The sequence below is a fragment of the Vicia villosa genome, unplaced genomic scaffold, assembly GCF_029867415.1.
Source record: "Vicia villosa cultivar HV-30 ecotype Madison, WI unplaced genomic scaffold, Vvil1.0 ctg.000212F_1_1, whole genome shotgun sequence".
Taxonomy (NCBI): Eukaryota; Viridiplantae; Streptophyta; class Magnoliopsida; order Fabales; family Fabaceae; genus Vicia; species Vicia villosa.
In genome coordinates, this window is record NW_026705078.1 from 602138 (window position 1) to 623982 (window position 21845).

General features: G+C 36.4%; 1 protein-coding gene across 1 annotated transcript; it reads right to left on the reverse strand.

Moving 5' to 3' along the window:
- Positions 1 to 209: 209 nt before the first annotated feature.
- On the reverse strand, positions 210 to 3433 carry LOC131625389 (uncharacterized). The gene is made up of 5 exons (XM_058896254.1): positions 3297 to 3433; positions 3054 to 3216; positions 1507 to 1600; positions 788 to 987; positions 210 to 460 (listed from the first exon to the last, which is right to left on the reverse strand). The coding sequence occupies exons 1-5, from the start codon at positions 3354 to 3356 to the stop codon at positions 345 to 347; spliced, it is 633 nt and encodes a 210-aa protein (XP_058752237.1). The 5' UTR covers positions 3357 to 3433; the 3' UTR covers positions 210 to 344.
- Positions 3434 to 21845: the final 18412 nt, after the last annotated feature.

Sequence of the window (21845 nt, forward strand, 5' to 3'; positions counted from 1 at the left end):
AGTTTTTTAAAACCTTCCGCACTTTGTAACCAGAACATTTCTATGGTAGTCAGGATTCTTCATGTATTATAGCAACTGGTCAGATTTAATTTCACATGGATGAATATGACAGGTCATTATGACTATACTAATGAGGGAAAGAGACTAGCTCTCTGATACTGTTTATCATTTCTTACCACTTTACCAGAAGATGAGAACTACTACACGCTGATAACTGTTAAGATTTTTTATAGCATCATTTACAAACAAATATAACTGTCCATCTTACTTTTAATGACCAAATTTAGCAAAACTGACCAATAAACTTCAGGTATATGAATTAAAGTTTGTTTATAGAAAGGAATTTACAGTAGATTATCGTTGGTCCCAATTGTTGAATGCAGTATAGCCTTCAATTCATCGATATCTTTAAGCAATCTCTCATTTTCCCACTTCTTGCTCTGTATATCACATTCCAATGCTGCAGTAGGTAAATGTTAAACTCCCAATATATGTTATCCTTTATTTGGTATAATGGAATAATATAAACCAACACCAACTCCTAGAAGTAATAACTAGCATGAAAAACTATTTGGACGATGTTAAATACTAATCAATGATTTTTTTATTGGATACATGTATCACACTTAGAGTATACATAAAATTTGTTAAGATAGTACTTAGTTAATCAATTTGGTTAGTTACTTAGTCTCTTGTTTTTTAAACAGCTCCTTGTTGAGAGGACAACTTATCTTTGATGAAGGATATTACCTTCAATTTTCTTTTACATTATATAGATTTCTATTACCTGAGTTTGAACTGTGAAGATCTTCAAGGATTTCCTCTACAAATGCCAATACCGAATTTTTCAAAACACAATTCTTGTCATCCAAAACTTGAATTTCATTTTCAAGTGAATATTTCTCAGACAACAAAGTCCTCACTTTAAAATTTTCCCTCTTATCAATTTCTCTTTGAAATTTTTGGCATAGTGCTGTAAATTCTTCCCTGAATGTCAACAAATCAATAAGTTAAGGTCACATTATGAGTTAGAATACAGACACAAATATTTGTTATTTGAGTTGGAGTAGCTTATTCACTTTTCCTTAACATCTACAGTTTCTTTTCTGTTTGAATAAAAATATAGATACAAGTGTATATACTAGAAATGTGAGATAAGAATTAACTTCATAGTTATATATCTAGTCAGCTATAGGGTTTTAGAAGTTATCCTCAAACTATTACTGAATCTTATATTAATAGTAGATATCTCAAAATATCACATGCCACCATACCACATGTGAATGGCTAGGTAATGTTTTTCCCATCCCAATTATTTGAAGTACTACAACATATATGCATAGACTACATAAGGCAAACTTTAAGCGAAACAAAAAGATAAAAATCGATATTTCTTACAGTATAGTATTGATTTCTTTGCGAGTTTAACTTGTAGTGAAGTTCTAAACAAAATAAGACTTCAATAACAACATTTGTATCTACAGATGATAAAATATGTTTCAGTACCGTTTTACATCCGTTCTTTTAACCATGTCATCCCGCTTGATTTTAAGACAATAGAGCTCATTCTCCAAACTATTCACTGATGCCTTGAAATCAGCTACAATAAAAAAGAGAAAATGTAATACAGCAAAAGCAAAACTGTATAATTAAAAATGCCAGAGAATTATTTATTCAGTAAGCTAGTTTTAGAATATATCATTTTGATAACCATGTTATATAGGTTAAGAAGATTAATGATCACTTCGAAGCTACTAATCTCCATGTATAACGTATTAGACACACAAGGTAAATTATCTTCTCTCAGCCGGGTTCTAAAGACATTTTCAGATTTTCCAAATCAAATTGGCTTAAAATTTGTCAAAGAATCAAAAGATATAAACTTTGTTAAGATTAAGTAGTTAGTTCGTTAAGTCAATTACTTCTTTGTGAAGTAACTGCTTCTATACTCTTGAATGCTCAATCCTAATTAATGAGAATCATAATTACCCTTCAAAAATAATAGAGAAAAACGTAAAAGTAATTTTACTCAAAAAAAAAACGTAAAAGTAATCAGATAGAGAAAAAAAAGAGTAAAAAAAGCCTATCAATATGGGATTGGGCCAGGAATACATTTGGTACTTCTATCCAGACATTATTATTCTCAACATGGGCCTGTTTAGCTAGAATGAGTGCAACCTGATTTTTACACCTATTTGCAAACACAAAACTCACTTTGAAAAAAACCTAATTTTTAGAATGCTTTTAGCTATCAAACCCCAAATACTTCTAAGAAATCTTAAAATGTATTGTTTGAATCAACAATCTGATTCAAAGGTGGCATTTCTGAAACAACAATCAGTTGCAAAATCAATAAAATGCATAATAGTTTTTGTTTCTGCAACAACAGCAGTAAGAAGTGAAGGATTGAACTTGATAGCTAGGTAGGCATGTGCTAGAATTAATTAAGTTTTTTTTTTATCAATAAAGAACAATTTGTGGAATATGACAATAGGGTTTTAAATAACGGTTGCGTTGCGATCGTATTAAGGCTTTCGCGACTTCGGTCGGTACAGGTGTTGCGACACTAATTGCAGTCGTCGCGGTGTGAATTAACCACAATTTGTTCTTTATCATAATAAAAGTAAATAACGGGGTTGTCGCAGTAATATACCGTTTTTTAAAACCCATCATCCAAAATTCAAGTTTTAAACAGTTTCAAAATCAAAAGCGCTACCAAATGTACTTCCAAAATCCAAATGCCTTACTAGTAATAAGTAAGCAAAGAGTAAACCCTAAGAATTGACACTAACAGAAAATAATTGATCAAATTAACCATCGAATTATTGTCGCTTTTCTGTTGTTTGATCTATTATTTAACAATTATTGTTAAATTAAAAGTTTGAATTCAATAATAAGAAAAAATTGATCTATAATGTGAAATGTCCTCTTCTAACTAATCGAATATTGCTAAACGAGCTTTTTCATCAAAGTAACCAATTAATTTTCGAATCAGAACAATCAATGATATAAGTTAAAATATGAAGATGAAATGCAAAGGGAATAATTCTAACCAGCAACGGTTACATATCCAACAGTGTCGAACTGCAAACCGGCACTGGTTGCGATCAATTCAGCTTCCTTAGTTGCAAAATGGCTCTCCATCTCCTCGCATTTGACGATGCTGGATTCGATCTCTCGTGTGACCTGAATATGAGCTTCGATTTCTTCGTTGACCTAATGTGATCAATAATAACAATGAAATTAGTATTGTTTAACTGTGAATGGAGATCGAGATAGATCGAAGAGAATAATACCTGGTCAAGCATTTCCTTCAGAGATGAAATGTGAGAGAGAATCGCTCCTGAATCTTCCATGGCGGTGATGTTCTGTTACCAATGCAAGGAACGCTATGAGCGAGAGTTACCGCTATATTTCAATGGTTCAGTTTCATGTTTCCCGCGCCTCAATATTTCATACCAAATTCTTTTTCTTTACACACGTGTTGACATATCAGTTTCAGCCCAGTCTCTCGATTGGTTTTGGGCTTTTTAGGCCTTTTTTTTTTTTTTTTAATATTTAGTTTAGACTATTTCTCATTGCACTCATATACCGTCTCACAGAATCGCGGAGAAAACTCTAAAATATCTCTTTAATTTGGAAATGCATATCCGAATTCACTTTTTTTCAAAAAAAATGATGACTTTACATATGCACATCTGAAGTCACCCTTTTTAAAAATAAAAAAAAAAGTGAATTCGGATATGCATATCCGAAATAGTTTGGGTTATTACACAAAAGACAAACAGTCACCCCTATTGTTTACAAACGCGAAATTTTCTCTTCAAACACCAAAATTTCACTTCAATCTCATTTTTATTAAGTTCCATTCAAGCAATCCTACTCTACAGGTTTCATTCAAGCACTCCTACTATCTCAAAGTCCATTTCAAGTTCTACTCAAATCTCCAAATATTTGTGAGTTTCCTATACTTTCTATCTCTATCTCATAGTTGTTTTGGAGATGTTTAGGGTTGTTAGAATTTAGATTAATGTATAGGTTGATGTTGTTGATGTTCAATGTTAGTGTTTAGATAAAAAAAAATTGGATTTTGGATGAGTTAGGGCAAGAAATGGAAGTTGAACAACAATGGTTGTTCGCATGTTATTTCGGAAGTGTATATCCGAAATCCCCCTAAACTAGTTTCAGATATGCACTTGCGAAATGTCCTTAGAGTTATTTTTTTTTAATTTTCAAATCTGTGTCATACTCTTACCAGTGACTTTGTTTTTAGGAAAATGGTTAATAACCAGACACCGACCGGTCGACTTAGACAAGGGAGGCCAACTCAGACAACTTCAGCTCGGCGCGAGAGAGCCACACAACAAGTCTTGACTCGGGGACGGGGTCGAGTCTGAGTTCAAGTCCAAATGGATGAGGCGCTTACAGGATCCTCATCAGCACCGAGGAGTCGGCTGTCTCGGGTGTCTTCCTCTTGTGAGGTTAGTCAGGACGAAGAGGAGGAGGTACGTGAGGAGGAGGAGGAGGAGGTACCCGAGGTTCACCCTAAGCACGGCGATAATACTCAGGACGCACAGGATGGTGGCTACCCGGAAGGGCCTTCGAACACGTCTGTCTTGACATACTATCATGACCATGTCGTCCGACATATTTGGGACGGATGTTACCCTGGAATTTCGACTTACTATTTAAAGTATGATTGTGAAAGCATGTCGATCCAAAGAGAGAAGGTTTGAAGGACTTGTTGAGTCGAAGAGCCTTCGACCTCATATAAGGTTTATAGTCGACGGTAAGGTTTTGCTAGTATTATACTTAGAAGAAGGAACTGAGAAATACTCATGTGTTTAGTAGAATCAGTCGAAGTCGGAGGTAATGGATAAGACCTGACAGTTGTTTCTCTAGAACACGGGGAGGTCTGGTAAGCAAAGATTGCGTGATCGAGACACGTGTTGGCAGATGCTTGGTCGACCGTTAAGGTAGTTATTGTTTCAGAAATCCATATAAGCAGTGTTGTTTGTAGGTTTTAGGGTCCGTATTTTTATGTTACAAAAGAATACTCTAAATCTCTGTGCAAAAATGGGAAACGAGTGTTACTTTATGGAAATGTACGTATGCGTACCATTTTAATCATTATGCAATAGATTTTTGTTTTTATCTTTACATATATTTGTATTGTTTTTTTGGTACTTTCATTACCTGCCAATTTTTTCTTACATGCCTTTATTTTCTGTCATGCCTTAAATTATGTGCACAGCCTCTTCTTAATAATTTGTCTTTTATGCATTGAATATAAGTCAAACCAAAATAGGAACAGAATATAGCACAATAGAGTTATGGGATTTACTAGTTGATCCTGCAAAGTAACCTTTAAAAAGAAACTAGCGGTTGTTTACCAAAATTCTGGGTAAACAAATTGGCACACCCAATGGGACCCTTTGGTGCTAATATTCATTCTGACTAAATCATTGTTTTGAACGTTATTTCGTGGTGACAAAACAGTATTACGATTATGAATGAGATTAAGAAGTGATAGACAATTGAATGAAATGTCTAATAATAATTCAAACGCTTTTGATCCCCTTATAAATAATGTGGATATTATCCCAACCGGTACACTTCCACGAAGTTCAACGGTTCTGTCTGCGGTCGGGACATCAACCGTCTCTGGTTCGACGGCAACCATTGCTTTGTCACCAGTAAATCCACCACGGTCGCCTATGAATCTGGCAAGACCGCTATTACCGGGAGGAACCATTCCTTCACCTGGTTTTCCCCCTTATGGTATGCCTACATCGATGATGGTAGTTTTACAAACTAACCCGTCGACTTATTCTTTGGTACCCCACAAGTTCCACCTATACCCACTCCGCAGGCGTCAAATATAAGGCTTGTCGAAACACCAGGAAATGGGGCTAGGCCACAAAACCAACGACAAGTCCCAGATCGGGACGAAGAAGAGCGTATCGACCATAATGTTCCAAGAATGATACAGCGTCACCAAGACGCGGACCAAGTTCTTAGAAATGTCCAACACAACCCATATATTGGCCATAATAATATTTCGAATGTAGTAGAGCAAATTTTGGCTCAAAATGGTCTCAACATAGGACTCCATAGGCCTAATTTCGTGTCCCCATTGTCGGAATATGTTAGGCAAACTGAATTACCTAGGGGTTGGAAAGTCCCAAAACTCACTAAGTTCATTGGCGAAATTGGTGAGTCGACAGTTGAGCATGTGGTTAGGTTTCAGACTAAAGCGGGTGATTTATCCAATAACGAAATCTTAAAGATGAAATATTTCCCAAGTTCTTTAACAAATAATGCTTTTACTTGGTTTACCACCTTGCCTCCACAATCCATGCATTCTTGGAACCAATTAGAAAGATTATTCCATGAATAGTTTTATATGGGTCAATCAAATATTAGCCTTAAGGAATTGGTAGGGGTGAGGCGAAAGGTTGTTGAGTCAATAGACGATTATCTAAATCGTTTCAGGTTACTAAAATCCAGATGCTTCACATAATTCCCTGAACATGAATTTGTCGAAATGGCTGCTGGGGATTTAGATTATTCCATTAGGAAGAAACTAGATACCCAATATCTTAGGGACATGGCACAATTGGAAGATAGGGTTCGTCAATTCGAATGTCTAAAAGTTGAGAAGGCCAGAGCAAACAAGTATCATAAAAAAGAAAGAGTTGCATATATTGCAGCTGACGAAATTGATTCTGATATCGAAAGTAGTTATGACAAAAATGAGGTCAACATAGCGGAATTAAAGCCAGGGCCTCCTTATATTTGTAAATTGCTCAAACCTTCAAATGAGAAGAATCTCATTGAGAGCAATAAAAATGATAAGTTCGTCAATAAAACATACACGTTCGACATAACTAAATGTGATAAGATATTTGACCTTTTAGTAGCCGACAGACAGATTATTGTTCCCCTAGGGCTAAAACATTCTCCTTTAGAACAAAAAAAAGAAATGAGGATTTTGTAAATTTCATAATTTTTTGGGTCATAAAACATCTCAATGTGTGCTTTTCAGGGATTTGATGCAGAAAACATTGAAAGAAGGCCGACTACAATTTGGAGAGAAACCAAAATCCTCCATGCAGGTCGACGTGGATCCGTTGCTGGTTGGAGAAGCTAATAATGCCGAGCCTTTAGATGTGATGATGGTCGAAGCTACTGAGGGTTTCGATGGAGGACAGGACGTTGTCGTTGATAGCAAAGTGTTGAGTTCGGTTTACCCCAAAACTGGAGAAGGTTTGCTAAAGTTCTTGGAAAGATGCCACAAAAACAATTCTCAAGTGGGTATTTTTCCAAGGTGCGATGCTGTCTATTATGTGGATGCTGCTAAAAAGATAAGGTTCGACCCTCGTCAGAGTCAGGATCGACGATTCATGCTCGAGGGAGAAAGTAGTGGTCGTCAAAATGAAGTTTATAGGAAGAAATTTGAAAGGCCTCGACCTAGGACTTTCCGTCCCCCATCTGATGTACCCCAAGAGAAGTGGGTAAAGCCTATTAACTTCCAAGGTGGGAAGCGTCCATAATGGCAAGTGCAAGATTATGGAGCAAGTGCTGAAAAATCCAAGAATAGTGGCAAGTCGAAAGATTATGATTATATATCCCCAAATTATAAAGGGAAGAATCCTATGACAGAACACAATGGAGACGTTATTAGAGAAATCAGAAGGTGAGGAAAGAAGCCTCAGCTTTAATTCAGAGGAATTCTGATAAGTCTCCAAAGAAGCCTTACTATAAGAAGTTAACTGAGGAGGAAAAGAGAGTGGCGAATGAGCGCCTGGCAACGGGAGTCGTCCTATGGAAGTATAAGGATGTTGTTGAGATTACTCCCGAGAACACCAATAACTTCGAACGCGAGCCTGAATACACTCCTGGATCAGACGAAGAGTTAGTGGATGACAACTTCGACACAGAATCTGATGAATTGTTAATTGACTGTGTTATTGTCTTTGTTTTGCCTGCAAAGTATGATAGGGTGTCAGAAGTGTCGGAGAATGATGAGGATTTCGTTCAGGACGAAGTTGCTGATTAGAAACCAGTATGTTATTATGTTATGGGAAATGGTGTGGTTGAGGAACAAAAGGCCATCTTTGAGAAACCAGACCATGGAATGACATATCATTTGAAGCCACTGTTTATAAGGGCTAGAGTCGGCGGTGTGGCGGTGAAAAAAGTTTTTATTGATGGCGGGGCTGCTGTAAATTTGATGCCCCACTCTTTGCTTCCAAAGTTGGGTAAGTCTGACAGGGACTTGAGGCCCCATAATAGGGTTCTCTTTAACTATGAAGAGAAAACTAATTTCATACTTGGTGTGTGTCATACAAGTCAATTTGGCAGTTGGTTCTACTATTAGACCAAAATTTTTTACGGTGATCTCATCTAAGGAAAATTTCAATCTATTGTTGGGTCGAGAGTGGATACACGGAGTTGGTACTATTTCGTCTACTCTTCATCAGAGGGTTGCCATTTGGCGGCAAGACGACATTGTGGAGAACATCGAAGCTGACCAAAGTTACTACAAAGCTCATATAAATAAAATTGGGCGGAAGCATTTTGACCAACATATGGCTAATGTGGCGCCTTGTTAAAAGGCAGAAGAGGTGTATTCTGCAGATGAAAGTATTTCCAAATATTTGAATTTGGACCCAAATTATGGTTTCATATGGGACAAAGAAGATCCAAATGAGCCACTTAATGTAGAAAATCCACCGTCTGGGTGGACAATAGTCGACAGTAATGACTGCTGAGTCAATATATTTGGCTCGGATTTCGGCTTATTTAGTCGAAAATAAGTTAAAGATGACTTTGGAGGCCGGAATGGAACAAGAAATGGCTCTAGAGGCCATAGTCGAAAGTGATAGAAATGGTTATCAAAGCTAGAATGAAGATGTACGAGTTGAAAGCTTTAATTGTATCTATGATTACAAACCTTTAGGGTTTGAAAAAGATCCCAATGGCCTGGTTAAAGAATGCAATATCAATACCCCCTTGAAGAAATAGATCTTGGGGATGGGGATATTAATAGACCAACGTACATAAGTGCGAAGATTGGGTGTGAAATGAAGATGAAGCTAGTCAAACTTCTAAAGGAATATAAAGATTGTTTCGCCTGGGATTACAATGAGATGACTGGGTTAAGTCGAAATATGGTTGAACATCAATTACCAATGAAACCTGGTAAGAAACCAATTAAGCAACAACCTCAGAAGCTAGCTCAAGAAATTATGGCAAAAATCAAGCTGGAGATTGAAAGGCTTCTCAAAAGCAAGTTCATTCGAACTGCAAGGTATGTCGAATGGTTGGCCAATATTGTGTCTGTCATTAAGAAAAATGGGACTCTTCGAGTGTGTATAGATTTTAGGGACTTGAATAGTGCTACCCCTAAAGATGAGTACCTTATGCCTGTCGCCGAAATGTTAATTGATTCCGCTGCAAGATTCAACTACTTAAGTATGTTGGATGGATATTCAGGTTATAATTAGATCTTTATAGCCGAAGAAGATGTGCCTAAAACGACGTTTTGAGGCCCAGGTGCTTTAGGTACGCATGAATGTGTGGTAATGCCTTTTGGTCTAAAAAATGTTGGGGCAACATATCAAAGGGTTATGAATTCAATGTTCCATGACTTTATTGAAAATTTCATGCAAATTTATATTAATGATATTATTGTAAAATCTTCCTCGAAAAATGGTCATTTGGACCATCTTCGATAATCTTTTGAAAGAATGAGGAAATATGGTTTGAAAATGAATCCTTTAAAATGTTCCTTTGGTGTTCATGCATGTGATTTTCTTGGGTTCGTTGTGCACAAGAAAGATATTGAGATTAACCAAAACAAGAATAAGGCAATTCTAGAGCTAAAAGCGCCATCGACAAAGAAGCAACTTCAATCTTTACTTGGAAAAATCAATTTCTTGAGGAGATTCATCTTAAACCTAGGTGGAAAGACGAAGATCTTCTCACCACTACTTAGACTCAAGAATAATAATGAATTCAAGTGGGAGGAGGCACATCAATAGGCATTTGTCAAATCAAAGAGTACTTGATAAAGCCTCCCATATTGTTAGCTCATAGTAGGAATAAGAGTATAAAGTTGTATATAGTTGCATCTGATTCGACAATATGAAGCATGTTAGCCCAAGAGGATGAAAATGGCGTCGAAAGAGCCATATATTACCTCAGTCGAATCTTAGTAGATGTAAAAACTAGGTATACTGATATTGAAAAGTTGTTTTTATGTTTATATTTTTCATGTACCAAGTTGAAACAATATATAAAGCCAATTGATGTGTATGTTTCGTTGCAATATGATATTATTAAACATATGTTATCTAAACCGATTCTACATAGTCTAATTGGAAAATGGGATTTGGCGTTAACTGAATATTCTTTAACGTATGTTCCCTTAAAAGCCATGAAGGGGAAAATTGTTGCTGATTTTATAGTTGATCATGGTATAGTTGAAGCATCACAACAAATGGTCGAACATCGCCCTTGGCGTTTGTATTTCGATGGTTCTAGCCATAAAAACGGCGCATGGCTTGGAGTGTTAATTATTTCTCCCCATGGGGTTCCAACCAAAATTATGTACCGAATAAATGGTTTTTGCTCTAACAATGAAGTCGAATACGAAGCTTTAATTAGTGGTTTAAGGCCTTGGTAAAATTAGGGGCAACCCAAGTCGAGATATGAGGTGATTCTAAATTAGTAATTAAGCAGATTAAGAAAGAGTATAAATGCATTAAAGAGAATTTGATCATTTATCATGCCTTAGTAACTCGTTTATTGGAAAACTTTGAATCCATCGACGTAACTCACGTTCCCCAAATAGAAAACCACGAGGCAAACAAGTTGGCATAAATAGCCTCAGGTTATAAAGTTTCCAAAGATAAATTGGAAGAATTGATCGAAGTAAAAGAAAAAGAGGATTCAATTTCTTGACCTTTTGAATGTTTGTCCATGGCAAAACTTACAGGGGAAGGCGAAGCTATTGACCTCGACAAAATGGAAATTGGAGAAATTTTTGCCATAGATAGTATGTTCGATTTGGATTGTCGAAGGCCATTACTTCAGTATATGAAGGATCCAGTCGCAATGACTAACTGGAAGATTAAATATAAAGCATTAAGTTATGTAATTTTGGGAAATGAGTTATATAAAAAGACTTCTTAAGGTATTTTGTTAAAATGTCTTAGTGAAGGCGAAGCATACTTGGAAATATTAAAAGTTCATAGTGGTTCTTGTGGAGCTCACTAGTCGAGTCATAAGATCAAATGGTTATTATTTCGACAAGGCCTTTATTGGCCAACAATGCTAAAAGATTGCGTTGAATTTTCTAAAGGTTGCCAAGAATGTCAGAGATTTTCAGCCATTCAATATGTACCAGCTAGTGAATTGCATGCTATAGTTAAGCCTTGACCTTTTCGAGGGTGGGCTTTAGATTTAATAGGGAAATTAAACCCTTTTCGTCTAAACAACATAAGTACATTTTGGTTGGGATCGACTACTTCACAAAATGGATAAAAGCAATTTCCCTGGTCAATGTCGATCAGGAAGCTGTATTTAGTTTTATACAGAAGTATATTATCTTTAGGTATGGGATACCAGAAACTATTTCTACTGATCAAGGGTCAGTTTTCATTGGTCAGAAAATGCAAGATTTTGCAGTCGAGACAGGGTTTAAGTTGTTGACTTCGACGCCTTATTAAGTTCATGCCAATGGTCAAGTCGAAGCGACTAACAAAGTAGTTATAAATCTAATAAAGAAACACGTGGGTAGAAAGCCAAAAAATTGGCATCAAACTCTGGACCAAATTTCATGGGCGTGTAGGACATCCCCAAAAGAAGCAACAAATACCACACCTTTTCTCCTAACTTTTGGGCACGATGTTGTATTACCAGTTGAGATTTACTTACAATCAACTAGAATCCAAAGACAAGCAGATATTCCATCAGATCATTATTGGGACAAAAGTAAAAAGTGGCGAAAGCATAGAATAAAAAGGTAAGAGCAAGAGTGTTTGCAGCTAATGATTATGTGTGGAAAGTAATTTTACCTATGGATCAAAAAGACAAGTCATTAGGAAAATGGTCACCAAATTGGGAGGGACCATTTAAAATATTACGAGTCTTTACAAATAATGCTTATGAGATTGAAGAGTTAGCTGCAGATCGTCGAATCTTGAGAGTAAATGGAAAGTACTTAAAAAATTATAAACCTATACTTCAGGAAAATCATATAATAGAAACGTAGGCGAAATTATTTAGATTATGGCCAAGAGTGGCCAGAGATTACAAAAAGTTATTTTTAAAGAAACACCATACAAAAGGAAAATTTAGAAAGAAATTACATAAAGCCTAAAACGTTGGGAACTTGTTCTTGAAGTCGACTAGTCTGGTCTTTTCAAAAGTAAGCTTGGAGTTAAGTCGAGACAATCCTAGTTTGAGGTTTTGAATTTTCTCTTTAAGCCCAATGGCTCTTTCTCCATGATCAATTCCTTTTAGAGCCTCTTGATTAACATTGTCAAAGGAAGGGAGGCCTTCGACTTGAGCAAGGGTAGTTTTTTCTTTTTCAAGTTCAGCTATTTTCTTGTTAAGTTCAGCAATTTGAGTTTGATACTCAGAAATTTTGGTGTTGATCTGTTTTTCTTTGTCGGAGTGTTCTTGAACTATTTCTTGAAGATCTCCGACTTTCTTGGCTAAAGCAGCACTGAAATCCCATTATCTGCGTATTTCAAGGATTTTATGCTTTACTTGAAGATAAGTGTTCTTCCTAAGTATTAGATCTCGCCAGATCTGGTCGAAGTACGCTTCAAAATCAAATAAATATTGAGGAACTGGCGCAGGAAGTGATGCCTTGATAATTTCATCAAGCATTTTTCTTATCTCTCCACAAAGACTATCTGATTCCTCAAGAACCAATAGAAAGTTAGGTTCAAAAATGTGGTCTCGGAGTTGACAAATCAAAGATACAATTGGAGCATCAATTTCGTCTTCTTGGGATTCGACTTGAGGTGGAGTACTGACACTAACAGAGAATTCTTTAAGTTTTTGCAGGCGCAAGAGGGCTTCTAAAGGATTAGTCCTTTTCAGGTCCAAGATCTCTGATTGATTGAGGGAGCTGTTAGAAGTATCATCTTCAACCACGATGTTGGCTTGAACCTGGAATTGGAGTGGTTGTTTTGGTGAAAGGTTGAAGATCATTCTCTTTATCAACTGGGAAAGGAACAACCTGATTACCAATTGTTGGAACCATTTAGGCAGTTTCAGAATTCCCTTTAGTTGTGTTTTGAGTAACAACTATAGCTTCTTGGATTCGTCCAGGAGGGGTGTTGGTTGAATCAACAGCACTTTCAAAAGCGTCAGTTTTCTGTGGACTTAGGTGGATGGTATTTTTTGAACTCACCTTAGCAGCGCCATCAGTGTTCTTAGGAGTTTGGTTAGAAGCATCCAAAGTCACTGTTGGTTCCTACAAACAGATAGTTTCGACTTAGTGTAAGTAAAAACAGTCAAAGTCAAGAAATAGTGTAAAATAATTGAAGTCTTTACCTCGGTTGAAGCCTTCGACGAAAATGGATCATTCTGGCTACTCGCAACAGGTTTTGGAGGAGGTGGAGGTTTCTTGGTAGTAATTTTCTTCTTCTTTTTTGCTGGAGTCAGAACAAGAGGTCGAGAAAAAATATCGCCTTCATCATTGTGCGGTGAAGTGGTTTCCCCATAATCATCACTTATGATTAACTAAGTGAGAGTGTAAAAATAGCATGAGAATGTTATTAGATAAGGTTGATTCGGCAAGAGATGAAAGAAGCACGAAAGAATTTACCTTTCTCACAGTAATTGTCTTGGGTTTTTTGACGATGGCAGTAGTGTTCGAGCTACTCTGACATTTTCGACCCTAAGAATAAAAGTTAAATCAGGAAAATACAGCACAAGAAATATTCTCACAAGTCAATATAGAAATACCTGTCTGGTTAGGGGTTGTTCAGCTTCAACAACTGGGTCATCACCATCGAGACCTGTGAAGGCAAAAGGTTTTTTAAAAATATAATATTTTCTTAATAAGTAAAAGGAAGTTGAGGTCGAGAAAGTTTACTTATGTTTAATCTATCTTCTAACGCAGCGAAGGCAGTATTCAACTTGTCGACAAAAGAGGGGGCATCAAATAGTTGGTAGTATTGACACCACCAATGCTCGAATTCTCCAGTCGCCAGGTAAGAAGTGTGATAGGTGAATTTTGGGAGCTCCAAAAATTGTCTATTGTGAAAATTTAGACAGTCCACATGTTGTCGAGAGGTGAAGGTTCTCCCCGACCAACAAATGTCATTCTCACAAGTGTAAAGACTTTTTGGTAACATTTGACTGAGGCCAAATTGTCGAGACACCAAGTTGGGTTGATAACTTGTAAACCCATAACACTTTCCAGTCGATTCTATTCTATAGGATAGAAGAGTCGGAGTAAAATATGATGCCTAGACGACATTTAGGTGAGCCTGTGTTGTCGGTGTCTTTCCTGGAAAGATAGCTCTAAACCAGTTAAGGCTCAAACACTTGTTAGAAAATGGAGCCATAGATAAAAGGAAAACCTTACAGTCTGAGAAAAGTTTGACGAACTTCATGAAATTTGTCTTGTTAGATTCACACTTAGGAGTCTGCAGAGCGAGTTTGACGCCTTCGACACGTCGATCGTGCATAACTTCCATGATGGCTGGTGATACGGTGAAACCAATATGTGACTCAAATGTGGCATTCAGCCAATGTTGTAATAACCAGTAGGGTCCTGATAAAGACAGTTGTTTTGGAGTCGAATGAAGGTGTTTAATCCTTAATGAAGCTAAACCTAATGCATGATAGAGGTAGGCTAATAAAAGTTTTCCTAAAGAGATCTTTCGACCTTCATGTATTTGAATAGCCATGGGAATATAAGCTTTTGCTACCTGAAGGGATCCAGGACAAAATAATAAATATGATAACCAGAAGGTTAAAAAAGCTACATGTTCTTCATCAGACACTTCAGCATTGTCTATAACATGGTGCTCCATAATTTATTTGGTGATAGTGGCGTTATTGAAGTTGAATTCCATTTCCGTTGGAAGTGTAGGGTCGAAGATTTCCCCTAAAGGAAAAAGCCTCGTAATAGCCGCTACGTTGAAAAGCGTAGGGGTCATCATTCCACAAGGAAGATGAAAAGTGTTAGTCAAGCCTTCCCAAAAGAAAAGAGAGGCAAGTAACATGCTGGAGTTAACCTTATGACCATTCCTCGACAATTGAATGGCCTCGAAAATGACTAGTTCTTCCCACCTTTGTTGTTTCTTCGCCTGGACTTTGTTAAGCCAAGCTAAGTAATTTTTGTTTCCAAGGGGTGGAGTCGAACGGAATACTCTCATCGTAGGATCCATGAACTTCAAGTCTAGTTGACGGGTTTTCTCAAATGCAACGAGCATAGTGAATGCAAAAGAGGGAAAGAACGATTGTACCTTACGAGGGTGTGACCGGTGATCTGGATACGACCCTGAGAAAGACAAAATCTTGTCAGAAGCTTGAAAAGGAATCAACATTTGATTCTTCCAAATAGTGACTTTTGCTTCATCTGATGCGGGTTAGGGAGAAAAATCTAACCCTTTGTCTTCTTCTTCACGGGATATAATGGCGGCCAGAGGATTGGCACCGGTGTCGTATGCAGTGGACATGGCAGCCATTGTTAAGAGCTTTGAGAGTTAAGAGTTGGAAAGGAAAATTTTCAGAGAAAATGGTAGAATGCAGGTGAAGAAGAGTTTGAAAGAAAGCGTTAAGAAGCTTTTATAAGGAGGTTTTTGACCCAGGGATTGCGTCACCAAGTAAGGGTGTGAAAAGAAACGTCATTTCAACTGTTTGGGAAACTGAAATAAAGAAGTGGTGGCAGTTAATATCACACGATTTAGGAGTTAGGCAATGATTATTATCTTGGAAATCGTGGAATAATTATGGCGTTGACGTCAGTTATGGAAGTCGAAATTATGAGGAATTCAAAATGCCATCTTTCTCCTTTAAACTCTAGTCGAAACTGGCCTTTTGAAGGGGCAATTTATTACTATGCAATTTCGACTTACTATTTAAAGTATGATTGTGAAAGCATGTCGATCCAAATAGAGAAGGTTTGAAAAACTTGTTGAGTCGAAGAGCCTTCGACCTCAGATAAGGTTTATAGTCGATGGTAAGGTTTCACTAGTATTATACTTAGAAGAAGGAACTGAGAAATACTCATGTGTTTAGTAGAATCAGTCGAAGGTAATGGATAAGACCTGACTTTTGTTTCTCTAGAACACGTGGAGGTCTGGTAAGCAAATATTTCATAATCGAGACACGTGTTGGCAGATGCTTGGTCGACCGTTAGGGTAGTTATTGTTTCAGAAATCTATATAAGCAGTGTTGTTTTTAGGTTTTTGGGTCCACATTTTTATGTTACAAAAGAATACTCTAAATCTCTGTGCAAAAATGGGAAACGAGTGTTACTTTCTAGAAATGTACGTATGCATACCATTTTAATCATTATGCAATAGATTTTTGTTTTTATCTTTTACACATATTTGGATTGTTTTTTGGTACTTTCATTTCCTGCCAATTTTTCCTTACATGCCTTTATTTTCTGTCATGCCTTAAATTCCGTGCACAACATCTTCTTAATAATTTGTCTTTTACGCATTAAATATAAGTCAAACCAAAATAAGAACAAAATATAGCACAATGGAGTTCTGGGATTAACTAGTTGATCATGCAAAGTAACCTTTAAAAATAAACTAGCGGTTGGTTACCAAAATTATGGATAAACAACGACGAGGTTGTTTTTTTATTGCATATTTTAATTTAAAAAGTTTACTTACAAATAGTTGAAATGAATTTTAACGGTTTACTAAATTGTTGTTTTTTTGTTGTGATGGTAAAAGATGCCCATAAAATCCGTGAACCATTCGAGAAAAATATTTGATCTCTTTAAACTGCGGGCTCAGTAGTTTAATGATGTTGTTGCTAGATCCGGTCTTGGCGGATTATGCTATAACGAATATTTCACCATTAGCCACAGCATGCATGGGGCATTTACCGAAAGGTGGCACAAAGAGACGTCGTCTTTCCACTTTCCTGTTGGGGAGTTGACGATCATACTGCACGATGTGGCATGTCTGCTCCACCTGCATATCAGAGGGAGATTATTGGACCATTCCCGGATACAGAGGGTTGAGGCCATCGAGTGAATAATGGATTATCTAAGTATAGACCAATATATGGCCGATTTTGAGTGTAGGACGACGAATGGGGTGCATATCCGGTTCTCCGTCCTAAAAGAGATTTATGAGAATCACTTGGTGGCGGCAGCGGAGTCTGAGGAGGAGGCTGATGGGGTCTTTGTTGAGTACCACCGAGCATGTGCGTTGCGGTGTTAGTTCATGTTCTTGGTTGGCACGACCCTCTTTGTGGACAAAAGTGCAACCTACGTGGACATAACATGCCTCTTGTACTTTATTGATTTGTCTACAGGTCATGAGTGGAACTGAGGGGCCGCCATTCTGGTATACCTCTACTAGAAGCTTAATGAAGCGTGCAACTAGAGGATCAGACAATTGACTGGCTATTGCACACTCCTCACGATACACTTCTTTTTAATTATATCACATTTAAAGTGTTATTTGTTAAATTGTAACATATGTTTATATTCGTGTTTCTGAGCTGGATCATCTCGTACTTCCACCGCATTCATGGCTACGGTCCTGATCCCTTGTACACTAACATCATGCCTAGGGCTGCATAATATATCCTCCATAGGGGGGATCAGAAAGTTGAGCCATTTCGTGTATACCTCGATCGTAGTACTCACGATGACATCAACTAGACGCCCTTCAGTGATTAAAGTTTATTGGGTAGGAGGCGGTTGACAGAGGGATCATGCAGTGGGGCGGTCCAAAGGCGATTGCCATCATGGAGAGGGTTGTGAGTGACGCGTCTAGTGCGACGGCGTATAGGAGGCAGAGGAGGCGCATGGAGTTAGGATTAGGCATACTCAGTAGTAGTAGTAGTAGTAGTAGCCTATGTTTTATTTATGACTTTTTTTAGTGTTGTAATATTTCTACATTTCGCACTTATCCAAACAATTATTTTAATATTTTATTTTAGTCTACGTTTTTTTTATTTGCATTACATTTTATCAGTTCAAGTTATTACGTTGCTCCGATTATAACAATGTAAATTTTTAGTTTTTATCAAAAAATAAAGACTCAGAGCACATTTGGTGCATATCCGATACTCGTTTATGGTGTTTTCGAATATGCATATGCAAAACAACTTCTTATGTTTTAATTCCCATGTTTAAAAAATAAAACTTGGAAAAAACATCATTTCGGATATGTATATCCAAAACATCTTAAAATGTGGGTGTCTTCCGATATGCATATCCGAAGGGTATTTTGGGGTTTCTATGGGTGTTTTTCACCCTATATGGGTGCAATGAGTGGAAATTAAATGTCATAGACAAAAGTGGAAATTGCCTTTAAATCTGTCTAAAGGAATTCTGGCCCGTTTTTGCACTAACCATCCATCCACCAGTGGAAGTTGCCTTTAATATCTGTCCGAAGAAAATTTTGGTTAGTTTTTGTACTAAACATCCACCAGTGGAAGTTGCCATTAAATTTGTCTCAGTCTACTGAAAGTTTGAATTTCGAATTAAAAATATACAGCAATTCATGAAGTGGTGCATAATGTAATTATAGGTGAACCATTGCAATCTTATGCTGAAAAGGTGTTGTTTCATCAAGAGTTGCAAACCTGTGAAACAACATCATGCATGACCTATAAATACACAATTCATAATTCGAAAATTATTCATTCAATTAGTACATCCTCTTCATTATTCCAGACACTCTTCCTTGCATTCGATTTCTTCACCAATCTTGTGCAAAATCGATTGACAGGCTGAATTATCCTGGGTATTCTAGATTTCCAAACTCTAAGAAAATTAAGAGAGTTATTGAAATACTTTTAAAGAAAGTCATCTCGTTTATGATTCAAACCTGGATCCATTTAACTTTACCGAAATTTCTAACAGTCTTAAATGTATTTTCATAATGGCTTAAGATGCTGCAGTTTCGAGCATCAAAGTTATGAACCGGAACCTTGTCAAGTTGAATCTCTTTGATGGAACCAACTGCATCAGATGGAAAGACAAGATGACATTCCTATTGACTTCCCTGAAGGTTCACTATGTCTTAGATCCTAACTTAACACCAATTCCTGAACCAACAGAGAATCACTCTAAAGAACTCAAGAAGGAGCACGAGAAACATAAGGAGGACAAACTGTAACATCTTGTTTTTAGTTTTTATTATTTTATTAATTATTTTATTATTAGTTAATTATTTAATTATTAGGTGGTATGATAATTATTTAATTGTGTGTTAGTATGTTAATTGGGTTATTTGAATTATTAGTATAATAATGAATTAATAGCTATTTGGCCTAATTATGAGAAATAGAAGTAATAAGGGGGTGTGTATTAGTAAGCACAATAACTAAATCACTAGATACTAATAATGAGATTAGCAAACATACCTTGTAAACACAGCCAGATACACTAGCATGGAAACATTCCTGCATAAGAAGGAATGAAATCAACATTAATTTGCAGTCATCCCTATCATAAGTTATTATTTCCCTTCATGATAATTGTGGGAGCAAATTATATATTAAGTTAATGCAGTCTTCTATTTTTGAACCTAATCAGGTAGTGTTAGCTATTAGTGTAAAAAAGAAACTATATTCCTCACTATTTAGTGTCAATAATTATCTACTGTTCCATATTACTAATCTACTATCAAGTGCAATGTCATACTTGGCTTCATATGAACGATTACCTTGGAAAAGTACATAGAAAAATGAAACAATTCAAAAAATTTATGTACAACATTTTAACATATTACGACATACCTTGGTTCTTTCATGACAAGTAGATGAAAGGATTTCCTTTGAACCCGACACATTAACTCTGTCTTCCTTTAAAATATCTATAGATGGCCTCCAGTTTAAATGATTGATATAGTTGATTTTCTAATGCACGCCACTATCTGTGATTTGTACTTCTCAACAGTGTCATGGCCATTAAGTAATTAAGACTAATACCTCTTATTGAACAAAGACACTACCATTAACAGCCATATATATAGTTTAAAAAGCACACTAATTGCTAAATGCATAACACATACAATCAAATAATTGTGCATTCACATTTTCAGCCCATAATAAAGAAACTAATGAAACTGGTGATCTTCTTAAACTCCCATGAAAGCTCTACACTGTGATAGATGCTTCAGCTATTCGAGTCAAACAAACAGAGGCATGTTCCAGGACCTACAAAATTTAATTGCATAACATGAAAATATAACCAAATTATTAATATGGGTTATAGGGATCAAAACTTACCTTGGATTATACAAAACCTTATTAATAGCTAACTATGGATGTTGCAGGGAAAAATAAAGTGTTTGTCACATGAATATTCTGATGATAACAAAACACATGGTTACATTGGAATCATGGTACTGGAGGAGGTTCGTCAGAAGAGGAACAACCTCCATTACAAACTCAGCTGCATCTGAAGGAAGCTTCTTCACATCTTAGCAGCAGTAAACAAAGCAACACGCTGAAACATAGAATTTTATCAATATACGCTTCCTAGCTGAAGTGCCTATCGCCAAACGATGATAATGACAGGCTATTGCTGTCAAAATACCTAAGGCTATATAGCCTCCGTCACTTTTAACAGCATACACAACCATATAATGTATAAGACGATGTTCATACCTAACAATCAAGAATGTGAATTTCCAATTTACTTGCAAAAGAAAAGATCTTGAAAAGCATGATAAGCAACTCATCTAACCATATTCCCGCAGCTTTAATTTTATAACTCCATCGGGTGTCATAATCTTCCTGGAAAATATCCTTGAATGTTATAGCTACACAAAAATGACATGCTGTAAAATATAGTTATGCAACCAAAGTAAATTGAGCAAACCATAGTCATCCTAGAGTTTCCTGCCCATTCTTCTAATTAAATATTATAAGCTTTGGGGTGTTCAATTTAAAAATCATCAAATGTCATAATATATTTCAGGAAACTTTGAGTTTCATTATTGGACAATGTTATTGTTAGGAACCCAAAGTTCTGCTTCAAGCTCCATCGATACTATTAATAGAACCTTAATATAACACTATTGCTAATATATACTGGTGCTAACCCTCTCTTTTCCAGAGGATGTGGGCCATGACAATCCAAAGTTCAGCTGAATTGCATCTCTTTTGCATCTCTTTTTGCTGAATTGTCTCCAATGCCATTCTTATATAATAAGAGTGTGAATCTCAAGTGAAATGTGGCTGGAAATTGCGGATTCTTGAACCAAGTGACTGGAAAAGGCAAAGCAAAAAGTTTCATGGGTTTAAATTGCAAAGCTTAAATTGAGGTAACTATAAGCATATGTGTCCAATGCGGATGCAGACGCAATTATGGTTGTGTTGCATCTGCAATTGCCAACCGAGAATTGAGGAATTCCCACTCCCAATTTACAATCATAACAAATTTCAAACCAAAAACTAATATCAGATTAGTATTACACACAGATCTATTACCTGTTGAATTCTATGAGTAACATCTTCTTGAAGACACTTTTTCCCATTTTGATCAGTAACATGAAAATGTGAAAATCATCAACAGAAGAAAAAAAACACATTTTTAATGAAAAATCAATGGTGATTTACTAATTAATTGATGAGAAATCAAGAATTATTGTAAAGATTAT

What these genes read in the sequence shown, in the direction of transcription:
- LOC131625389 (XM_058896254.1), bottom strand. Translation starts at nt 3,356, where the DNA reads ATGGAAGATTCAGGAGCGATTCTCTCTCACATTTCATCTCTGAAGGAA. An exon ending in TGAAGGAAATGCTTGACCAG is followed by an intron (nt 3,217 to 3,296) that starts GTATTATTCTCT and finishes TGATCACATTAG; the next exon opens with GTCAACGAAGAAATCGAAGC. An exon ending in TCTTCACAGTTCAAACTCAG is followed by an intron (nt 461 to 787) that starts GTAATAGAAATC and finishes TACCTACTGCAG; the next exon opens with CATTGGAATGTGATATACAG.